The sequence below is a fragment of the Thermobia domestica genome, chromosome 13, assembly GCF_964235325.1.
Source record: "Thermobia domestica chromosome 13, izTheDome1.hap1.1, whole genome shotgun sequence".
NCBI lineage: Eukaryota > Metazoa > Arthropoda > Insecta > Zygentoma > Lepismatidae > Thermobia > Thermobia domestica.
In genome coordinates, this window is record NC_137466.1 from 20,837,072 (window position 1) to 20,858,772 (window position 21,701).

Sequence of the window (21,701 nt, forward strand, 5' to 3'; positions counted from 1 at the left end):
AGCATTGATGATTTCAGAAGATTCTCCCCGGGTAATGGTCAATATATGAACAAGAGAAACTGATAGAACATTATTAGTCCACTTTGAGCATGATCGAAGATATGGCCACGAAGGGGAAATTTATGTCGACAGGGTCTCAAATTCTCCCACAGGTCATGCCCTGATATCATCACTGTTTGAAAGGTTACCTTAACAAATACCTAGGTAGAATATTACATTTATTTCTCGTTCTACGTTTTGAAATAACAAAAGCATAATTTTAAAGAGAATTATAATACGATAAGCATAAAGATTTGTAGAACTAATAAAGTAAATATTATTGTGTAAGTTATCGATTTCTAATCGGATTAAAACTAGAATATTCGTTTGCATCGCACTTTAAAGTAAATCCGTTCTATATATAATTCTTACTGGAAAGCATGTTTAACTCCAATTACTTAATCAATATTTTTAATAATATATTTTTATTGTAATATTTTACTATTCAATGTCGTATACACTTCATTTCCCAAAGCAAAACCTTGCAAATGTATAGTGGGCTAGTGAGTATTATCAAATAAATTATCATCTACTTTACGTAAATACTGCATCGCCTGATTTGAAACTTCGTACTTTAACTAATAATAATAATAATAATAATAATAATAAAATCATAGTCATATCTTATAAGATTTTCAGGCTTACTCAATAAATTAATTCAACGTGGTCTCTATTCGAAGTTCTATTTATTCGAATCCGATAGAAATACAAAGAGAAACTTCGAGAACAGGTAAAAGAAAAATGTTACTTTGGTGGGACTGGATCTAACCTTTAAGAGTTCTTTAGAATTTACAGACAAATGCCTTAGACACTTTGTTTCTTTAATTTAAGTTAAGTGATTCACCGAATGTATCTGAGTAACTTGTCCCTATTTTCTACTCGGTTATACACGTTTTACAATCATTTCCTTTAAGCTTGAACGACAGGAACACGAATACAAAAACACCTAGGACAATTAAAATTCCAAAGTTCCCCCACCGGAAATCGAACCCGGGACCCCGTACACCAAAGGCACACGTGCTAGCCACTAGACCAGCGGTAAGAGCGAATGAATTGTATTTGGTAGTGTCTGAAGTTTATGCCTATTTCACCCTGATGTAATATGTCTATTGATGTTTTTATGTTTATCGTATTCGTTACTTTGAGGAATTATATATGTTATTCATACAGGTTCTATTACGTATTCGTCCATAAATATTATATAAATTATCAGAATTATTCATGATCTTTCATGCAAATTCACTGGTGCATGCACAGTAGACAGACAGTGTTATTGGAAGGTGAGTTCAACAGACATTATGTATTTCGCCGACATTATTTAATAGCTATGTAGAAGAGATAGCGAAAACGAATCTACGTAATGAAGATGGAATTTCGGTAGGAGATAAATGTGTATACGGTTTGGGGTTGATATGATTGTTGTTGCAGAATCTAAAAAGAAAATTAATAAGATGCAGAAAACTTGAGAAATGCTTCTGAAGAATATGGGATGAAAGTAAATGTTAAAAAGACAAAATCTATGGTGATTGAAACTAAGCGGTCGGTGTCAAATATAGAAGTAGGAGCGGGAGAAAAGAACAAATGACTATTTTTGGATATCTGGGTAGTATTATTAGTGATGATATGACATGCGAACGTGAAATAAAAGCAAGGATAGAAATCGCGAAAGAAGCCTTTAGGAAATGAAATGAAATGAAATTTTTGAGTTTTACGTCCCACGGTTATGCCGGTTAGGCTAAAGGAGGCGGTGATGATGAGTAATGAATGAAATGGTGAAATGAAGAAAGTGGGAGGAAACGGGAGAACCCCGAGAAAACGCACGCACACGAAGAAGCCTTTAGGATGAAGAAAATACTATTTTGTGGTACCTTGAATAGAATTTAAAAAAACTCATAAAATGCTTCGTGTACTGTATTTTACTGTATTTATACGGCAGAAACATGAACATTTCGCAAAAATGATAAGAAACTATTCAAGGCTTTCGAAATATGTGCGTGGAGAAGAATGGAGAGAAGTAGCTGGGTCGAGAGAGAAACGAATGAGGGGGTGTTAGAAATGGAAAGAGGAAAATATTATTAAGGAGAAACGAATGAGGGGTGTTAGAAATGGAAAGAGAAAAATATTATTAAGGAGAGGAAGAGAAACTGGTTGGGATATTAGTTAAGAAGGAACTGCATCATGAGGGATGTGCTAGAGGGTATGGTGGCAGGAAAGACAGGGAGGGGGCGAATTAGACTATATATAAAAAGAATTAGGCTATTAGCGGTATCAAAACACAAAAATCGTATGTGAAGTTGGAAAGGTTAACAGAAGATCATAGAGTATGGCAGCTTCTCAGCCGTGGTAAGTGACCCGCTGGTAATGGCGGAATAGTTCTGATATAATAATGCTGATGATGCACAGTAGAAACAGAAAAATCCACTTTACTGTCATTGCTAATACGAATCACAATGCAAATTTCCACAGGCTGTAAAATGCCTTGCTCTAAAGGATGTAGAGAAGTATCTGTTACTATGCGAGGGGAAATCATAGGTCGAGTAACTATGGGACAGATAGCTATAGAGCTATAGAGGTATTCAGATAGCTAGGGGTATGGGCTGTGACGAGAAAACAGTGAAGAAATTGATTTAATGGTATGAAGAAGGTGTTGAATATTTTACATCTCGGCCAAGAAGTGGGAGACCAATAATAATAATAATAATAATAATAATAATAATAATAATAATAATAATAATAATAATTATTATTATTATTATTATTATTATTATTATTATTATTATTATTATTATTATTAGTATTATTATTATTATTATTATTTCAGGTATTTATATCTATTTCCAGCAAGACCTTAGATTACCCTCCTAGTGCAGTATTATTTTTTAAAACGGTCATTATAAAATTGTAAAGCTAAATTTTAGAGTGATTATAAGTGGTGCTTTATTTATTTATTTATTTAACAATTCATTTCTGTCACCACGGCATGGCGCGTCCTCAGGTTGCGGATCGAGGAGAAGGCCTCTGGATATAGAGGTTAGCTGCGAATATACTGAATAAGCAGTCGCGGTCAGCCGACTAGGAGTGGTCCTCCAGCTTGGGGGTTTGGGTAGGGCTAACAACCTCATCCTCTAAAAAAGCACTTGTTCAGAAATATTCACAAAAGCCTCTGACAAGGACTGATAACTTGGCACGACCTCAGCAAAAGAAAATGGACATGAGATTTGGAACATGGAATATTAGAAGTCTTTATAGGGCAGGCGCGTTAAAATCCGTAACGAGTGAGTTAGAGAAATACAGGATGGACGTAGTAGGAGTGCAGGAAGTTAGGTGGGAAGGAAGTGGATCTGAGAATTCCGGAAATTTTACCTTCTTTTACGGAGAAGGAAATAAAAATCACCAGTTAGGAACAGGGTTTTTCTTTCATAAACGTATATTACCAGCAATTAAACGGGTTGAATTTGTTACTGACAGACTTTCTTTTATTACTCTTAAGGGACGGTGGTGTGATATTATTGTTTTAAATGTACATGCTCCAACTGAAGATAAGGATGACGATATAAAGGACAGTTTTTACGAAGAAGTGGAACGGATATTTGACCAACTCCCGCGATACCATATGAAAATTCTATTAGGGGATTTCAATGCGAAGGTAGGACGAGAGGATATTTTCAAACCGATTATAGTGAACGAAAGTCTGCATAAGGAAAGTAATGACAACGGTGTTAGACTCGTGAATTTTCCAACATCCAAAAACCTAATCGTGAAGAGTACAAAATTCCCAGATCGCGACATTCATAAATACACTTGGACATCACCAGACGGGAAAACACATAATCAAATTTATCACGTTTTAGTAGATAGAAGAAGGCAATCTAGCATAATTGATGTCCGGTCGTTTAGAGGGGCTGATTGTGACACTGACCACTACCTGGTAGCAGCGATAATACGAGAGAGGTTATCGTTGAATAAAGGTAATATTCATTGTCCGAAAACGGAGAGATTCAATTTAAAGAAATTAGAAGAGAGCCAGGTAAGAGAGAGATACCAGATTGAAGTTTCGAATAGATTCTCGGCTTTAGAAGTTTCGGAGTGCACTAGTGTTGAGGATACCTGGATTGAAATTAGAGATAGCATTAAAATTTCAGCAAAAGAAAAATTGGGACACGCGGAAATACGTAGGAACAAACCATGGTTCGACCAGGAATGCATAAAACTAGCAGAGAAGAGAAAACAGGCAAAATTACGCTGGCTACAAAATCCGAATGAAATAACTACACAAAATTTCGCAGGTATCAGGCGGAAAACTTCCAAAACTTTTAGAACAAAGAAACGCGATTTTCTGAAAGCTAAAATTAAGGAACTTGAAGATAATAGTAAAAATAAAAACATCCGGGACATGTATAAGGGAATCAACGAATTTAAGAAAGGCTACCAACCTCGTGCTTATATATTAAAGAAATCTGACGGTACAGTTCTCACTGACACGGATAGCATCTTAAATAGATGGATAGATTTCTTTGACGATTTGCTTAACACGCAACCGAAAACTAGTGTGCGTGGAGAAAAGGAGATACACACCGCAGAACCGTATATTCCAGAACCCAGCCGAATAGAAGTAGAAACTGCTATAAAGAAATTAAAGAAACACAAATCTCCGGGTGTAGATGAAATTTTGGCTGAGTTAATTTTAATTAATTTTAGCTGGAGGCGAAAAATCGTGGAACAAGATACACAAACTCATTCTCCTTATCTGGAACAAGGAAGAATTGCCACAAGAGTGGAAAGAATCAATCATTGATCCAATTCACAAGAAAGGCGACAAAACTGATTGTAATAATTATCGAGGCATTTCTCTTCTGTCAACATCCTATAAAATCCTTTCAAATATTCTATTAGCAAAACTGACCACATACGCAGATGAAATTATTGGAGATTATCAATGCGGATTTAGACGGAATCGATCAACTATCGACCAAATATTTACCATTCGCCAAATACTCGAAAAAAGTGGGAATACAATACCCCGGTACATCAACTATTTATTGATTTTAGAAAGGCGTACGACTCGGTTAGGAGAGAAACATTATATAACGTTCTTACAGAACTTGGAATACCGAGAAAGCTAATTAGATTAATTAAGATATGTTTAAATGAATCCCAAAGTAAAGTCCGGGTAGGAAAATTTTTGTCCACGAGCTTTCACGTCGAAAATGGCCTGAAACAAGGAGATGCGTTGTCGCCATTATTATTTAACTTCGTTCTGGAATACGCTATAAGGAAAATCAAAGATAGCAACCAGGGCCTAGAGTTGAACGGTATTCACCAGGTTATGGCATATGCTGATGATGTAAATTTAATAGGTGATGATAGGAGAACAATAGAAAGAAATGCAGAGATCTTATTAAACGCTTGCAGGGACATGGGTTTAGAAGTAAATGCAGATAAAACTAAATACATGGAAGTGCGTCGGGACCGTAATACGGCAAATTATGGATGCGTTAAAATATTAAATAATACTTTTGATAAAGTGGATAGTTTCAAATATCTAGGATCAGTATTAACAGAGGAAAATCATATTCACGGAGAAATTAAATGTCGACTAAAAGCAGGGAATTCGTGTTACTATTCGGTTCAAAATCTCTTGTCGTCGCGAATTCTGTCGAGGAATTTGAAGCTTAAAATATACAAAATGGTAATCATGCCTGTTGTTCTGTATGATTGCGAAACATGGTCACTTACTCTGAGAGAAGAACATAGACTGAAAGTATTTGAGAACAAGATCCTGAGACGAATATTCGGACCCAAGAGGAACGGGAATGGGGAATGGCGGAAACTTCATAACGAGGAGCTACATAACTTATATGGTTTACCCAACATTCTTACGGTCGTGAAGTCTAGGAGGCTTAAGTGGGCGGGTCATGTAGCTAGAATGGAAGAAAGTAGAAACGCTTTCAAAGTCTTGACTGGAAGACCAATCGAAAAACGACCATTAGGAAGACCTAGGCGCAGATGGGGGGACAATATTAAGATGGATCTCGCAGAGATTGGAATACAAAATAGAAACTGGATGCAGTTAGCTAAGGATAGAAGTCAGTGGAGAGCTTTTGTGAACGCGGCATTGAACCTCCGGGTTCCATAGGCCATAGAGTTAGTTAGTTAGTTAGTTATTCATTTCTGCCAGTAGCTTTCGCCCCCTTACTCCCTCTTCATGCTTAACCAGGAGGAAGCTGCGCGTTCTCGGGTTGGGAGCCACTGCTTCCATTCTTCCATTAAGGAATTCTGACAGCCTGTTAGAAATTTGCATTCGGACTAATATCAGTAAATTGCATTCTTCTGATTCTACTGCGTATGCACCAGTGAATTTCCACGGAAGATCATGAATAATTCTGATAATTTATGTAATATTTATGGACGAATAAGTAATAGAGCCTATATCAATAACATACACCATTCCTCAAAGTAACGAATACGGTAAATATTTAAAAAATCAATAGACATATTACATCAGGGTGAAATAGGTATAAACTTCAGACACTAGAAAATACACTTCATTCGTTGTTACCGCTGGTCTAGTGGCTAGCTCGTCTGCCTTTGGTGTACGGGGTCCCGGGTTCGATTCCCGGTGGGAGAAAATTGTGCATGGCTTCAAGCTCTACCATTACATCTCGGACTACATCTAGACAACGAAAGCTTCCGTGTATTCGTCGCTCTTCCTCTAGGAGCAAATATATGCGAACCACATCATTGTCCAAGTTGCAGTGCTCTCGTGGATAAAAGAGGTTTACACGGTCTCTCATGCAAAAGTAGTGCCGGCAGACATTCACGCTATTGGAATGTGAATGACATAATTTTGAGAGCCTTAAGATCAGCAGGGGTGCCAGCTGTGAGAGAACCAATTGGGTGCAGCCGTTCAGACGGAAAAAGCCGGATGGTATGACATCAGTGCCATGGAAGCAAGGAAAAGCGTTGATTTGGGATTTCGCTTGTTCAGACACTTATGTCCCCTCCAATCTTCAATTTTCATAAACAAAAGCAGGACTTCTCGCTGCACGAAGTGCAAAAGAAAAGAGAAATAAATATATTAATCTCCTAGACAAGTATTGGTTTGTTGCAACAGCAATTGATTCTAGTAGTTTCTGGGATCAAAAGAGCGCTAAATTTATTAACGAAATCGGCAAACGTATAACCATTAAATCAGGAGACACTCGAGCCAATTCTTTTTTAATTGAACGCATTAGCATGGCTATTAAACGAGGGAACGTAGCCGCAATCATGGGTACTTTACCCACTGGTAAAGAACTAGAAGAGATTTCTCTTTTATAATTTCTTACGGCGTCTAGTACACTAACAGCATTAAATTTTGGACAGAAAGTTAGAGATCTAGAACACATTTGTTCCCCAAATCCCTTGGGAGTCAAAGCGTTAAACAATTCAACTGAACAGTACTACTTAACCTTGAAGAAAACCAATTCTGTTTTTCAATCCTCAGCAGAAAGCACAGCAGGTCAAATGCAATGTCCCAGAGGAAAGTAGCATGGTTTTGGAGATCTTGAAGGCAGAGGACGTTCCGAGGAAAGTGAAATTGCTATCAACAGTTTAACTGATTTTGAAATTTAATAGTTAATGCCATTGTTCTCTTTTTGAATATCATGTAGTTCTTATAAATACCACGGAATGTTCACGTAAGCATCTTAAACTTAAACTTTCTATATTTTACCTAGAATTAAGATAAGAATTAGGAAAATGTCTTTTGCAGAGAAAGTTAATATTTTAGTTGAATATAATTTCCATAAAGTAAAAAAAAAAAAAAAAATCAAGCACCTTATATTGGGATTTTTTTTGTCCATTTGCATTAGCGCTATTCATGTGACCTTAAACTAATGTGACCTAAGCATGATTTAAAAAGTGTATTCAAATAGAAGGTCAGTTTAGTAAATTGTTGAAATGTAAAAAAAAAAAATATATATATATAAACAGTGTTCTATTGTTGGTAATCTTTTGTTATCAAACAAATGTAAAACAATATAAGATTATATTGCTTTATATCGTAAAAAAATTCCAAGACAATAAATTATATAATATAATATATATATATATATATATATATATATATATATATATATATATATATATATATATATATATATATATATATATAGATAGATATATCACACTGGCGAGAAGAACGACACAACTCAAAAATTGTTAACTTTGAGTTACGTATAAATTCAGATTCGTGAGACTGCCCTCTACCCGGCAATATAAGAATCATAGCTGTAGCTTTATTAGTTGCTGCGTGAGGGCGCAAGTGTCACTATTCCATAATCCCAAAATGTTTTTATTCACGTCGTCTATACTGTCATTTTTCAGTTGAGTATTAGTGTTTGTGTAGTGAACATGCTACAAGACTGTCACATTTTAGTTGTGCCGTTATTTCTGCTCGGATTTTGATCATTTATTGAAAGATCAGTGAATACAATAATGACAGATTTTAAGTTGTGACGTTATTGTCGACTGATTTCAGACTATTGTTTTTATTTGTGACACTTTAATTTTCAGTTGTGTTGTTATCGGTGCTTGAAAACAGTACTTTCGATTTTGTTGTGACTCTATCAGCTCTAATGTGTCGTTACTACTGATTGGATTTTAACCTGTCATTTTACTTATGACATTAATTTTTGGAGATGCGACAGTTTCGTTGAACGAAAATAATTCAGTGACTGACTTACTATAATATAGCTTGTGTTGCTATTGACGTAGAAACATTAAAAATGAGTTTGAGATTTTCTTTGTCTAGAAGAGCTACAGTTTTAAATTTAATCTCTGACCAGACTGGGATTTCCAAGAACAATTCGATAACGTCAAATACAAAATGTAAAACATCGCAGGGCAGGAATGACACCACTATGGAAGGAAAACATGGAGAAAGCGTGTGGAAACCATTTCCATCAAACGTTGAATTCTGTTCGTTGCTATAATCGGAGGAGTTTCATCCTTTGCTTCTTCGCTCTAAGCTAGATGAGTTTTATGAATCTTTAAGAAAGCAAGTGCATGTTACAAAACAAAAGGATAAATCAAAAGAAAACAATGAAGAAGAAAGAATTAATGGAGTGCGTGAAGGAAAAAGAGAAAAAATGAGAAAGGATACCGAAGTTGTTAATGAAATGAAATAACTCATGATTTTGTAACCGAGGATGACAAGCCTGTCATATTCATTATCGTCAGATTTTGATGACAGTGACAAAGACCCAGATTTTCATCCAAACACTGAGAAAATGAAGAAGAAGCGATTGTTTCCTAATTTATTGTACCCAGGAAACTCAGGTACTAAAGTCTTAAAAGAAGCTGGAGATGTTTCAAGACAAGTCAAAGTGCCAAAAGAAGATAGTGATATAAAGAAAGGCAAGAAAAGGTCTGCAGAATCAAATGAATGGAGAAAGAAGAAGTCAAAATTAAATAGAAACTCTGGTAAATAATACATTTCTACAAGTGGAAAAGAAGTGGCAGCAAAGAAAATAAGGCCACCTTGTCTTGCAAATATAAGTGTTAAGAAAATATTAATGAAATGAAAAATGCTGAAATATTTAATCAGTATTGGGCATTACGTGATATTACCAGACAAAGACATTTTATATCTAAATGCATGGAACATATTAATCCTCAATATAGGTACCCGAAAATGAATGCTTCAAAACATAGAGGATTAAATCATGCATTTTGTTTTGAAGTTAATGGCAATCGTGTCAGAGTTTGCAAAAAGTTCTTTAAAGCCACGTTGAATATCACTTGCCAAATAATAACTGTGATAGAAAACTGAATGATAGTTTTTGCATGAAGATCTACGGGGCAAGCATAAAAATCATGCCAGCGTTGATGTTAAGATTAAAGACAGCGTCAGAAAACATATCAATTCAATATGAAAGTCATTATCTGGGGTCGCAGACTACTAAGGGTACATAGAAGGAGGAAAATCATTAGTTGACTTGCGCAGAGATTATGAAGAGGAGTGTAAAACAGAAGGAAAACCAAGTGCGAACTTGACTATGTATTCAAGGATATTTAATACTGAATTCAACATTAGTTTCTTTGTGCCCAAAAAGGACCAATGTTCAGATATCGTTGCATATGAAAATTCGGTAGAAAAAGAAAAAGAAATGCATGAAAAGTATAAAGTACATCTGGAAGAGGAAGATATTGTAAGGAAAGAAATGGAAAAGGATAAAGAAAAAGTAAGCAACAACTTTATAGTGGAGTGCAAATTGTATACTAAGAAAGATTAATAATATTATAAAGTATTTTTTTACTTTTAGAATTATTATTATTATTATTTGAGTTGTGTCAGTATTTGTACACATTTTTATTCATTTCATTTGTTATGCGAGATATTTCGTTGGCATAACAAATGAAATGAATGAAAATATAGCATAAATACTGACACATCTCAAACAATAATAATTCTAAAAACAAAATATACGTTATAATTATAAAAAACATTACATCGTAATCTTCAACAGAAAGAGAAAGGATTAGAGTGTAAAACCACGTAACCTGTATGCTCTAATATTTATTTATAATTCCTAAATTAATATTTTAAAACTACGAAAAGTTTCAATTGCGATTTACTCAAAACTAACTCATTGAGTTGTGTCATTCTTCTCGCCGGTGTGCGATATCATATATATATATATATATATATATAGAAAGAGAGAGAGAGAGAGAGAGAGAGAGAGAGGTATGTTCCAACATAATTCTAGTATGCCTGGAGTAAATTTGACAAAACTTCCTACACATATTACAGTGTGAAAGAGTACTGTATGGTAAGCTATGGGCAGTGGGAAAGGGAATACATATAAAAATGATAGAATGCGATAGAATAGTGTCGAATCCATAGTTTTTGGGATTTCTTAGAGAGTGTCGTTTTCGATTGCGTTTAACTCCGATTTAAGCTCTCATTTGCACCAAGTGGAGTGACCTAGTGATCGTAAGAATATAGAGATCACCGACATTAGTGTCGAATCAGAAGTTTCCAGAGTCGCTAAGTTAATTGGCAGCAGCTACAATGCCGTTTCAGTTTAAATTCAGCCCCAATGGTGGCAATATCTACTTATCAATTCTAGGGCAATGGGAAGAGCAGATATAAAAATGATAAAAAAGAACAATATCAGTGTCGGGTTTCTAATTTTGGGGATCGCTTAGATTAGGAGTGATCCTCCAGATGCTATTTAAATTCAGCCCCATTAGCTGAATTGAAGGTGTGTGTGAAATTGTGACATGTAAATATAATTGAAAATGACCGATATTGGTGTCGAATCTATAGCTTTCAGGTACTCCAAGTTCATTGGGACCAGTTTCGATTATCTTTAAGTTCAGCTTCCAGTAGGGGTAAGACTCCCCTAGCAAACCTACGGTAAGTGGAAATTCGAAATATAAAAATAAAGAGACTGACATTAGTGTAGAGTTCTTAGTTTCGGGATCATTAAGATTAATAACAACACTTTTAATGCCGTTTACTTTCAAGTTGAACCCATTAATAGGTGTGGTGACTGGGGGGAATGGGTCATGGAAGAATAGTCGAAAACGATCGACATTAGTATCAAATCCATAGCTTTCAGGATGCTTAAGTTGATTGTCGACAGTCCTTATTCCATTTACATCCCTACGGTTAGCTCCCAGTAGTACTCTGAGCTAGTGGGAAGAGGTTGACATGTAAAAGCAATAAAAACGACCAATATTAGTGTCGAATCTATAGTTCTCGATGCTGCAGATATTAATAATTACAATTATGAAAGCGTTAAATTACAAGTTCAACCCCCATCAGCATGGGGGCGAGAAAGGATGAAAAATAAAATGTCTCAAATGACTAAGATTATTATTGAATTCATAGTATGGGTTGATCAAGTTATTTGATTACAATCGCGATGATATTTAATGCCACGTTTACCATGAACGAGCATGTCAGCTGGATTTTGAATTTACAGAGGCAGCATCGAAGACGTTGTTAGCACAGCTATTAATATTTGGATATATGTGTATAAATGTATAATCCAGCGTAGCTCCGAAACATCTGGACCAACTTTAACGAAACTTGGTGGTAATATAAAAGTAATGAAAACCGACTGATACTGGTCTGCAATCCATAGTTTTCTGGATCGCTGAAATTAATAGTGACGCAACCAATGATGTTTAAGTTCAAGTTTATCCCCATCATCATAGGATGAGGGAGTAGGTGAAAATTAAACGTCAAAAAGTACAGAAACTTTTATGGAATTCATAGTTTTCGGGGTCGGGAAAACATTTGATCCATTTTCAATAATTTTAACAAATTATTTAGTACCCTCTTTTAGCTAGATTTTTTAATTGTATCAATTCGATTAAAGGCGTAATTTATAGGGGTAGAATCTTTCAATATTTGTGTCAAAAATAGCGTAATCTGTTTTTTCATTAAACTTTTATCAAAATGAATACCTTGGGGGGGGGGAGGATTCAAATATTTCACATAAACCTATTCTCCCCGTGGAAGAAACCGTTATTTCTGTGCACTATGAAAAAGCGTATATATAGATTAGTGTGTATGTGGGTCCATTAGTAAAATCTGTTGAGTATATAAAACTATATGCACGTATTATATATATGTCATCTTGAGTGAATATTAAATAGAAATAGAAAATGAAATACAACTCAGAAAGCGTCATCCGTAGTAAAATCTGTTTAGCAGAAAAACGAAATGCATAAAATATAACTTTCCGATTCTAAAATAGTTTTTGATACTATAGAAGCAAGGCAAAATTAAAGTTTCTATCATTTTATTACAAAAGGAAATTCCCCATCAGATTAAGTGATAAAGTTCTTTAAATACATTTATCTTCCCGCCTTCTACATTTCAGTTCTTTGTCACAGTCAATAACTCCATACTACGCTCCATGAGCGTTTATATGTGTACTATACGAGGAGCATGCCGAAAGTTTTTAGATACTAACATTCAAATAACGTTGCCATACTGAAAAGTATCACTTTTAAAAGTTTATGCCTTGTAGTGCTAAGGGTATAACTGCAAGCCGGCAGGTTTGTTTGAAAAATTGAGGCCTGGAAGCGTAGGTTAGTTTGAACTTATTAGTCGGCAACAATAGAGCTTGTCCGACCTGATTTGCGTGTAATAAACTTTTACGACTTTATGTAAGGCTAAACAAAAAACAGTGATCGTTTAGAAAAGCGTCTCGGAATCTGTGCTCTACGCGCAACCTTCTTAAATTGGTTTGAAGAATTACCAACAAAGCCTGACAGATGAGCCTCGCTTTGGACACTCTAGCATCATAGTTATGGATGAAAATGTCGCAACATTAAGAAGTCTTGTGAAGGATTACCCCCTATCACATATGAATAAATTCACTCAACTTTGAAGATTGAATCAACTGCAGCCGAGCCCATAATAAAATATTATCTCGATCTTTCCAAGAATTGCTGTCATTGGGTCTCACATGTGCATACGTACGTATGAGCAAAAAGGTGACCACGTGGAGTGGTGCTACTATATGCCTAAACTTTTTCGCAGTTCGAAAGCTAAGAGGTTTATAATATCGCACATGTCTTCAGGACACTAATAGGGATTATTTCAAATGGCATCCGGAGCATCACTCTTTAAGCGCTTCCCAAAATTAGAAAATCGACACTAATATAGTTTTTTAAAACCATATTAATGTCTGCATGTCCCATACCCCGTAGGAGAGCTAAGGGGGTATTGCCAACACTGGAGCTGAATTTAAAATGAAGCATTATAACTGGTACCAATTAACTTAGCGACGCTGAAAACTTGTCACTCCACACTATATCGTTCGATTTCTATATTTTTACGTCACTACGTCACTCTGATGGGAGTTTAAATCGAAGTTAAACGAAATCGAAGTGACACTATGTAAATGAAAACAAGAACTACGGATTCGACACTAATGTTGATCGTATTCCATCATTTTTATATGTATTCCCTCTCCCACTTTCACAATTGACCCCGACAGTAATCTTTTTCAGACTAAGTAATACGTATGTGTAGAAAGTTTCGTTAAAATTACTCTAGACATATCAGAATTATGTTGGAACACACACACACACATTATATATATATATATATATATATATATATATATATATATCGGGTGTTGCAAAATAAGTGTTACAACTCTTGGGAGGTGACTCCTGCCATTGAGAAAAGAAAAAAAGTTCTCTTGAACTTTCGGCTATCGGACATATTTTCGGATTTACAAGGTGCCGAAAGCGTGGGAAAATGACTTTCGGATGCCAATAGTTCGGAAGCTATCCAACATAAAGAGGACGGGTAAAAAATTAACTGAAGAAGTCATACCTGCTTTATTGAATTTTGCATGCTTCACAATCCTACCATGCACGCGCAAGGGATTCCCCGAAGGAACGTAAGGATTCCCGGATAATTTGCCAAATGAAAATTTGTCTAAATGGATATGAATTGATGGGGTTTCTACCAGGTAACAATAATTCGTTTGTATTAAGTCGATATCTGGAACAAATACAAAATGGCGGACACCTTCATGCCCGTTGTGTGTGGTTGCATAATCGCCAGGTACGGATGCTGGCCAACAGTGACGTTCTGAGTATTAAGTGTAGCGAATTTGTACTCAAATGCTCTAGAAAGACATCTGGAGTGTCGGTAGAGCACAACAGATGAAGCACGGTGATTCACATGTTTGGAAACATTTAACGAAAAATGCCCAGGAATGCACTCATCCTAAGTAAACGTGAGTTCAAAGCGTCGGAAATGTAAGGAACAGCATCAAGAACATGAGAGCCATTGCCAATTCACCAATAACGTTCCATCAATCCGATGCAATATGATCTGGACGGTTGCATATCGATAAGGATGCAACAACTGAGGCCAAGTTGAAATGGTGCAAGGGGACTCACAAAGAAACTGCGTAATCTAAAGGAATGTCACTAGTGGGATCGCATGATAGATATTGAAATGTGGCGAATGTGTGTATTGATATCAACATGTAGCTAATGGACAAATGTCAACATGTCTCACTACTGCTGGGACACGGTCCAACGTGCAAAAACTAGGAAAATAATGTTGTACATTCTGCTATTACTCCTGGTGCGCTTTCTAGTAGAACGTAACTAGAACACGATTGTATTAATGTGCCTGTTTGTTTGGGACATTGTCCCACAGTCGACACATATGAAAAGAAATCTCTTAATCCATGATTCAAATTCTGATAGATCGTAAAAACAACAAACTTGTATCATGTTCCACGTCTTCTGGGACATATGACGTACTCGAAATATAGGGAAATACCTTCAGAAATTCGTATCTTACACACCAGTGCACATGCCAAGACAAAGACGAAAATGAACCAATTTGGCACATGTAACACTACTGCTGAAATACCATACATATGGAAAATAAAACGACATGAGAAATAGGAAGAAACATCTTAAAGCTCTGATTGTTTACAACTGTGCAGTAGGAATAACAAAATGAAACACACAAGCATGTCGGGAGGCTGTACAAGAACGCCTGCCAAACAAAGTGGGTGCTCCTCAAAGAAATGAATACAGAGAAAGTGAGGCTCCTTCGAAGTCTTAGGGATAGAGCGCTCCTTTCGCTCGCGTGGTCGCAGTTTCCAATCTTACTGGGAGCCCACGTCCTTAGATTCAAGACCCGAGTAGTTATTTTCCTATTTTTCGCACGTGGGACGGTGTCCCAGCAGTCATGGGATATGTTAACATTTGTTCATTAGCTACATGTCGATATCAACACACACATTTGCCACATTTAAATATCGATCATGTGATCCCACTAGTGACATTCTTTAGTTTATCCAGTTTTTTAGTGAGTCCCCTTCCACAATTTCAACTCGGACTCAGTTGTTGCATCCTTATTGCTATGCAATGGGGGCGCGGTGGCTCAGTGGTACAGCGTTCATCTCCGGTGCTTGGGGTCCTTGGTTCGATCCCAGCTCGCGCCGTGTGAACTTTGTGGTGGACAAACACCGTGCTCGTGGGTTTTCCTGGGTTTCTCCCGTTTCCTCCCACTTTCTTAATTCCACAATTTCATTCATCTCTCATCATCACAGTCTCCTTTAGCCTAACCGGCATAAACGTGGGATGTAAAACTTAAAGATTTTATTTCATTTCTTATTGGTATGCAACCTTTCGCATCATATTGCATCGGTTTGAGGGAATCTTATTGGTGAATTGGCAATGGCTCTCATGTTCTTGACGCTATTCCTTACTTTTCCGACGCTTTGAACTCACGTTTACTTAGTATGAGTGCATCCCTGGGCATTTTTCGTTAAATGTTTCCAAACATGTGAATCACCATGCTTCATCTGTTGTGCTCTACCGACACTACAGATGTCTTTCTAGAGCATTTGAGTACAAATTCGCTACACTTAATACTCAGAACGTCACTGTTGGCCAGCATCCGTGCCTGGCGATTATGCAGTCACACACAACGGGCATGAAGGTGTCCGCCATTTTGTATTTGTTCCAGATATCGACTTCATACAAACGAATTACTGTTACCTGGTAGAAACTCTATCAATTCATATCCATTTAGACCGATTTTCATTTGGCAGATTATCCGGGACTCCCTATGTTCCTTTCGGGAATTCCTTGCGCGTGCATGGTAGGATTGTGAAACATGCAAAATTCAATACAGCAGTTATGATTTCTTCAGTGAATTTTTTACCCGCCCTCTTTACGTTGGATAGTTTCTGAACTATTGGCGTCCAAAAGTCATTTTCCCACGCTTTCGGCACCTTGTAGATCCGAAAATATGTGCGATAGCCGAAAGTTCAAGAGAACTTTTTTTCTTGTCTCCCTTGTTTAATAAAGCACAATTTCTGTCACTTAAACTGGCCTTTGGGGCTCCTGAATTTCTTGGGGCTATTTTTTCCTGGAACCACAATCCGATTTTGGAAGTTCTCGGATTATTAGGATATTGAGATATAGCCTCCCTATGACAAACAGCTGGAGATAAATACATTACACAACTTATTTATTGCTATTACAACATTCTCATAATTTGTATTTAAGACACACATATAATATACTGACGTTCTCTCAATACCTATCACATCTCAGATGTTATATTTTAAACATAACAACTACTTATGTCCTGAAATGATCATATGAATATCTATACAACAGATTTATTTTAATATTATAATTATTCATATATTTAGGATAATAGAATTACGTACCAAAAATTTTGACCCAAACGGGAATCGAACTCATGATCTTACTATTTTGACTCCCGTGTTTATCGCTGAGCTATGACCACTCTAGCTGAGTTCCCTCTAACGAAATACAACTGAATTTTCAAGGCAATGACATTCATATCCTTTGCAAATGCTGTTTTTCTCTTTTGTCTTTTTTATTTTTCTGCGAATGCAAGAAGTATTTTTGCTGCCTTTCCTTTAATTGGACATGTTCTTGTACGCATGGAAATCAAAATGAAAAAACGAGCATGTACTGACATGAATACATAGTTTCGAAATATTGAATCATTAAGTATTTCATTCAATATTTAATTTTTCCTCCACTTTATAACATTTCAATATGCCATTTACACTTAAAAAAGAAAAAAAAACACATTGCAAAATTATTCCGGATTACGAAGATTGGCTTGGATGTTCCAACCTGGCATCTTTGGTTTACTATCTTCCGAATATATCCGAATTTGGACTTAGAAAATTTTTGCCTCAAAACAGCCATAATCAATGTGCTCAACCTTTTTGGAGCAAGGTGTACATGTAAGAAAATTTTTTCAGCATATAAATTATTCTTCTTGTTCACCTCAACCATAGGTTGGTGGGCAACATGGAAATTTTAAAAATTTTCTCTCGCTTGGGAGAGCTGTTTTATACTTTGATAAGGCCTCTTCTTCGTAACTGCGTCTAGATATTCTATCCTTGGTCTTCCTCTTCCTGGTTTTCCCTCTGCCTTTTCCTCTATCAGCACAGTGATCCAATCGGAGTGTCGAATAAGATGGCCAAGCATGCTGTTTCTTCTTTTTCCTATTATCTTCAAGATCTGTCGTCCTTCATTAGCTTCCTTTAGTACGTATTCATTCCTTGTTCTTTCGGTCCATGATATGTGCAACATTCTGTGCCAACACCACATTTCAAATGCTTCCAGCTTGGATATTCAGCTTTTCTCAATGTCCACGTCTCTGATCCGCACAGCGCCAAGCTCCATACCAGTGTCTTAATAAATCGTTTACGAACGTCCAGCGACACATTTCTTGATGTTAGTAGTAACATTTTCCTATTGAATGCTTGTTTATCCTGTGCTATTCTGGAACTTACATCTTTTTCACTTCTTCCGTCCGAGGACATTTGACTTCCTGAATAGGGGAACGTCTTAACCAGTGATGAAAATTTTCCGATTCATAAAAACATACTCCACTTATTCCTACATCGTTGTTTAGCCGTTATTTGAGGTGGAAAGTTTTCTTCTATATTTTTCCGGAAAATTTTCCGTTCTTAACAAATAGCAGTGACCAAGTAACAATTCCTCAGTATTCATAAAATTGATTGAATTCATGTATAGAAACGTTAAAAAGTGAAAGATTTTAAAGAATCTGAAATTTTTTATGGCTGAAACAATTTTCAGTACTATGTAGGGACAAGTGAAACAATTTTTAATCAATCGAAATATCTTGTGTCTTGTATGGAAAAATTGAAGAACTTTTTATCAGTCGGAAAAGTTTCATCATTTTGAAGCAAAAGATAAAGCATTTTTTTGTGAATCGGAAAGTTTTATTGCTGTGTAGAAACAAACGAAAGGAATTTTCATGAATCGGAAAATTATCATCACGATGTAGAAACAAGTGAAAACACTTTTCATAATCCGGACAATTTTGGATATTATGTATAGTGATGTTAGATGGAAACTTTTCCACTATATTTAACAGCACATTCAGCTATAAAATTCAATTCCTGTAGAGGAAAGTTAGACAGCAACAAATTATCATTTTCCAATTAGCTTTCGGAAACCAGAAAATTTTCTAATAGTTCAAGTTGGGAAGTAAAAATATACAGTGTTTCTCTCTCTCTCTCTCTCTCCCCTGTCTCTCTCTCTCTCTCTGTGTGTGTGTGTGTGTGTGTATGTGTGTAAAGTGCAGGGAACATAACATCGAGTTCGTAGAGAACAAATATTCCATTCCAATATTTAAAATGTAACAAGAAATTTAAAAGAAACCTTTGTGAATTTATCAATTTCAGAAACAGAAAATTCCACTACTTTTTCACATGTAGGCTTGCCTATGTAATGAAATAACTACATAAAAGTTCCTTATGAAGATTATTTTTGTAACAGAAAATAATCTTCATAATCTTCATAAAATGATTTTATTGTGTTTAACACTCGTAAGTCATAATTTCAATATTGGAATTTTGTATAATCAACATCTTAGAGCAGATATTTGTATTGTAAAACTATCATTATTATGTATAAAAATGTATTAGAAATAATGACGATTCGATAGAACAAGTACATATATGCCAAAGGCGCGTATGCTAACCGCTTAGCAACGAAGGAGCTTGCAGACGAAAAGAGATAGAGAAACACTGTATAAAATTTTACTTCCCAACTTGAAATATTAGAAAATTTTCCGGTTCCCGAAAGCTAATTGGAAAATTATAATTTGTTGCTGACTAACTTTCCTCTACAGGAATTGAATTTTGTAACTGAATGTGCAGTTAAATATAGTAGAAAATTTTCCACCTAACATCACTATACATAATACCCAAAATTGTCCGGGTTATGAAATGTTTTTTCACTTGTATCTACATCGTGATGAAAATTTTCCGATCTATGAAAATTCCTTTCACTTGTTTCTACAGAGCAATAAAACTTTCCGATTCACAAAAAGTTGTTTTACTTTTTGCTTCAAAATGATGAAAATTTTCCGACTCATAAAAAATTCTTTAATAAGACAGAAAATATTTCGATTCATGAAAAATTGTTTAACTTGTTCCTACATAGTACTGAAAATTGTCTAAGCCATGAAAATTTTCAGATTCTTTAAACGATCCTTCACTTTTTAACATTTCTGTACATGAATTCAACCAATTTTATGATTGCTGAGGAATTGTTACTTCAATATTTTTTTAGAACGGAAAATTTTCCACCTCACATCACTAGTCTTAACGTCTTCGATTTTCTCTCCATCTAGCCATACGTTTGCCCTTTGCTGCTCTGCTCTTGTGTACTTTATCACTTTCGCTTTCTTCTTATTTATCTTCATTTTGCATGTTTTCCCCAGTTGGTCGTTCAAGTTTAAAAATGCTTCTTGCATGCCGTCATCGTTCTCCGCTACCAATACTATGTCATCTACAAACCTTATTGTGCGGAAAACCTGACCATTTACGCCTTTCTCGTTTATATCCAAGAATTCTTTCATAGCCTCTTCTATATAGACGTTGAATAGGAGAGTTGAAGGTCCACATCCTTGCCTCACTCCTTTACTTATTCTTGCTTCCTTCTGATCTCTTCCTATAACAGCTGTCTGGTTCCTATAAAGTTCGTATATTATTCTTCTGTCTCTGTAATCTATTCTCAGCTTCTTCAACGTTCTGAACATGATATTCCAATCTACGTTGTCAAAAGCTTTCTCTATATCAACAAATGCTATCAGAATTGGTTTATTTATTCTGATGTGCTGTTCCATGATCCGTACACTCATAACTTAGTATACAGAAGAAAGTTTTATGAATTGTAATTCTCTATGTACGCTATATAGTATTGACCACTATCAATAGGTTGTATTCCATTTACAATAATAATAATAATAAAACTATACTCCATAATACAGTGTCTTCGCATGTGTAAATATATGTTGCTGATAATGTTCGAAAAATCGAAAAGAAATATCCTACTAAATAAATTGATTTTGCTGTACAAAACAGTGCGATTTTTCTTAAACGTTCGAACATTGACCGTCGTTGATTTTAAACATGGTAGATACTAAATTAGACTAAATATGTTATGTTTTCACACAAAATGATGCACACTTACCTCCATTATAAGAGTAGTAGTAAGGATTAAGTGTATGAGAACTGAATGCCTGCAGAAAGCAGAGTAGAAGGAACAGGAAGAGTACGTTCATTATACATCCTGTAAGAAAAGAAAAGCTTTCAGTAAATTATACAAAAGGTACTATTAATAGTATCTTCAGAAGTATCGTGCGTAGACACGGTAGATTACAAATTAAACTTTCTTCTTTTTTTTAAAAAATGATAAATTTTAAAGAGCATGAGAACTATGAGTACAATTAGAAATGAATTTCATATTAGTTATTCTGTAATGACATTATCCTGTCTTGCTTCCATTTTCACCCATGCAACATTATAGACAAAATCTTTGAAGACAGAGTGAAAAGATGGAGCAAAAGAAGCAAAAGGATATTAACACACAACAATATATAACAAAAAGCAATATCCTTTTCTTTTTGTAGGAGTTTACCATCTGAGAAATAGGACTTACAGGCTGAAACATAACTTCGCATGTGTTTCACTACTACAATGCAAATATTTAAAACTTTATTCAATGAGATTTATACACAAGAGTTATGAACATTATGTGAATCAGGAATTATTAGAGCAGAATCAAAGATGTGTAGAACAACTGTG

At 35.5% G+C, this 21,701-nt stretch overlaps 1 protein-coding gene across 4 annotated transcripts in view; it reads right to left on the reverse strand.

The window, feature by feature from the left end:
• flz (transmembrane serine protease filzig) overlaps positions 1-21,701 on the reverse strand; it is a 424,928-nt gene that overhangs the window by 79,412 nt on the left and 323,815 nt on the right. For all 4 annotated transcript variants that reach the window (XM_081735523.1, XM_081735520.1, XM_081735521.1 and 1 more), the window contains one exon: positions 21,088-21,186. In XM_081735523.1, the coding sequence (XP_081591649.1) occupies positions 21,088-21,178 (91 nt within the window). In that variant the 5' untranslated portion in view covers positions 21,179-21,186. The remainder of the gene's footprint in view (positions 1-21,087; positions 21,187-21,701) is intronic.